The 263-nt window shown below is 65.0% G+C and overlaps 1 protein-coding gene across 1 annotated transcript in view; it reads left to right on the forward strand.

The window, feature by feature from the left end:
• Nucleotides 1–32: 32 nt before the first annotated feature.
• The window catches only part of NPC2 (Niemann-Pick disease, type C2), a gene marked incomplete at its 5' end in the record, with an annotated part of 1,814 nt that continues 1,583 nt past the window's right edge, over nucleotides 33–263 (forward strand). Inside the window, one exon of the mRNA XM_009077633.1 lies at nucleotides 33–140. Within this exon, the coding sequence (XP_009075881.1) occupies nucleotides 33–140 (108 nt within the window). The remainder of the gene's footprint in view (nucleotides 141–263) is intronic.

Here is a 263-nt window from a genome sequence, read left to right on the forward strand (position 1 = left end):
GCCGGCCCGGTAATCCCCGCTGCTCCTTGTAGGTTCCGTGGACGGCAGCATCCAGGAGGTGAACGTGAGCCCCTGCCCCACGCAGCCCTGCCTGCTCCACAAAGGGACATCCTACAGCATCAACGTCACCTTCGCCAGCAGTAAGGGTCTCGTCCGCGGCGGCGGTGGGCAGGGAAGCTGTGTCCCACTGCTCGGCGGGGGGCGGGGAAGAATGGCTGGAGAAGAGTGTGGGTGGGGGGAAGAGGGGCCTTTACTTGTGTTCT

Source organism: Acanthisitta chloris, unplaced genomic scaffold (genome assembly GCF_000695815.1).
Source record: "Acanthisitta chloris isolate BGI_N310 unplaced genomic scaffold, ASM69581v1 scaffold28686, whole genome shotgun sequence".
NCBI classification, from domain to species: domain Eukaryota; kingdom Metazoa; phylum Chordata; class Aves; order Passeriformes; family Acanthisittidae; genus Acanthisitta; species Acanthisitta chloris.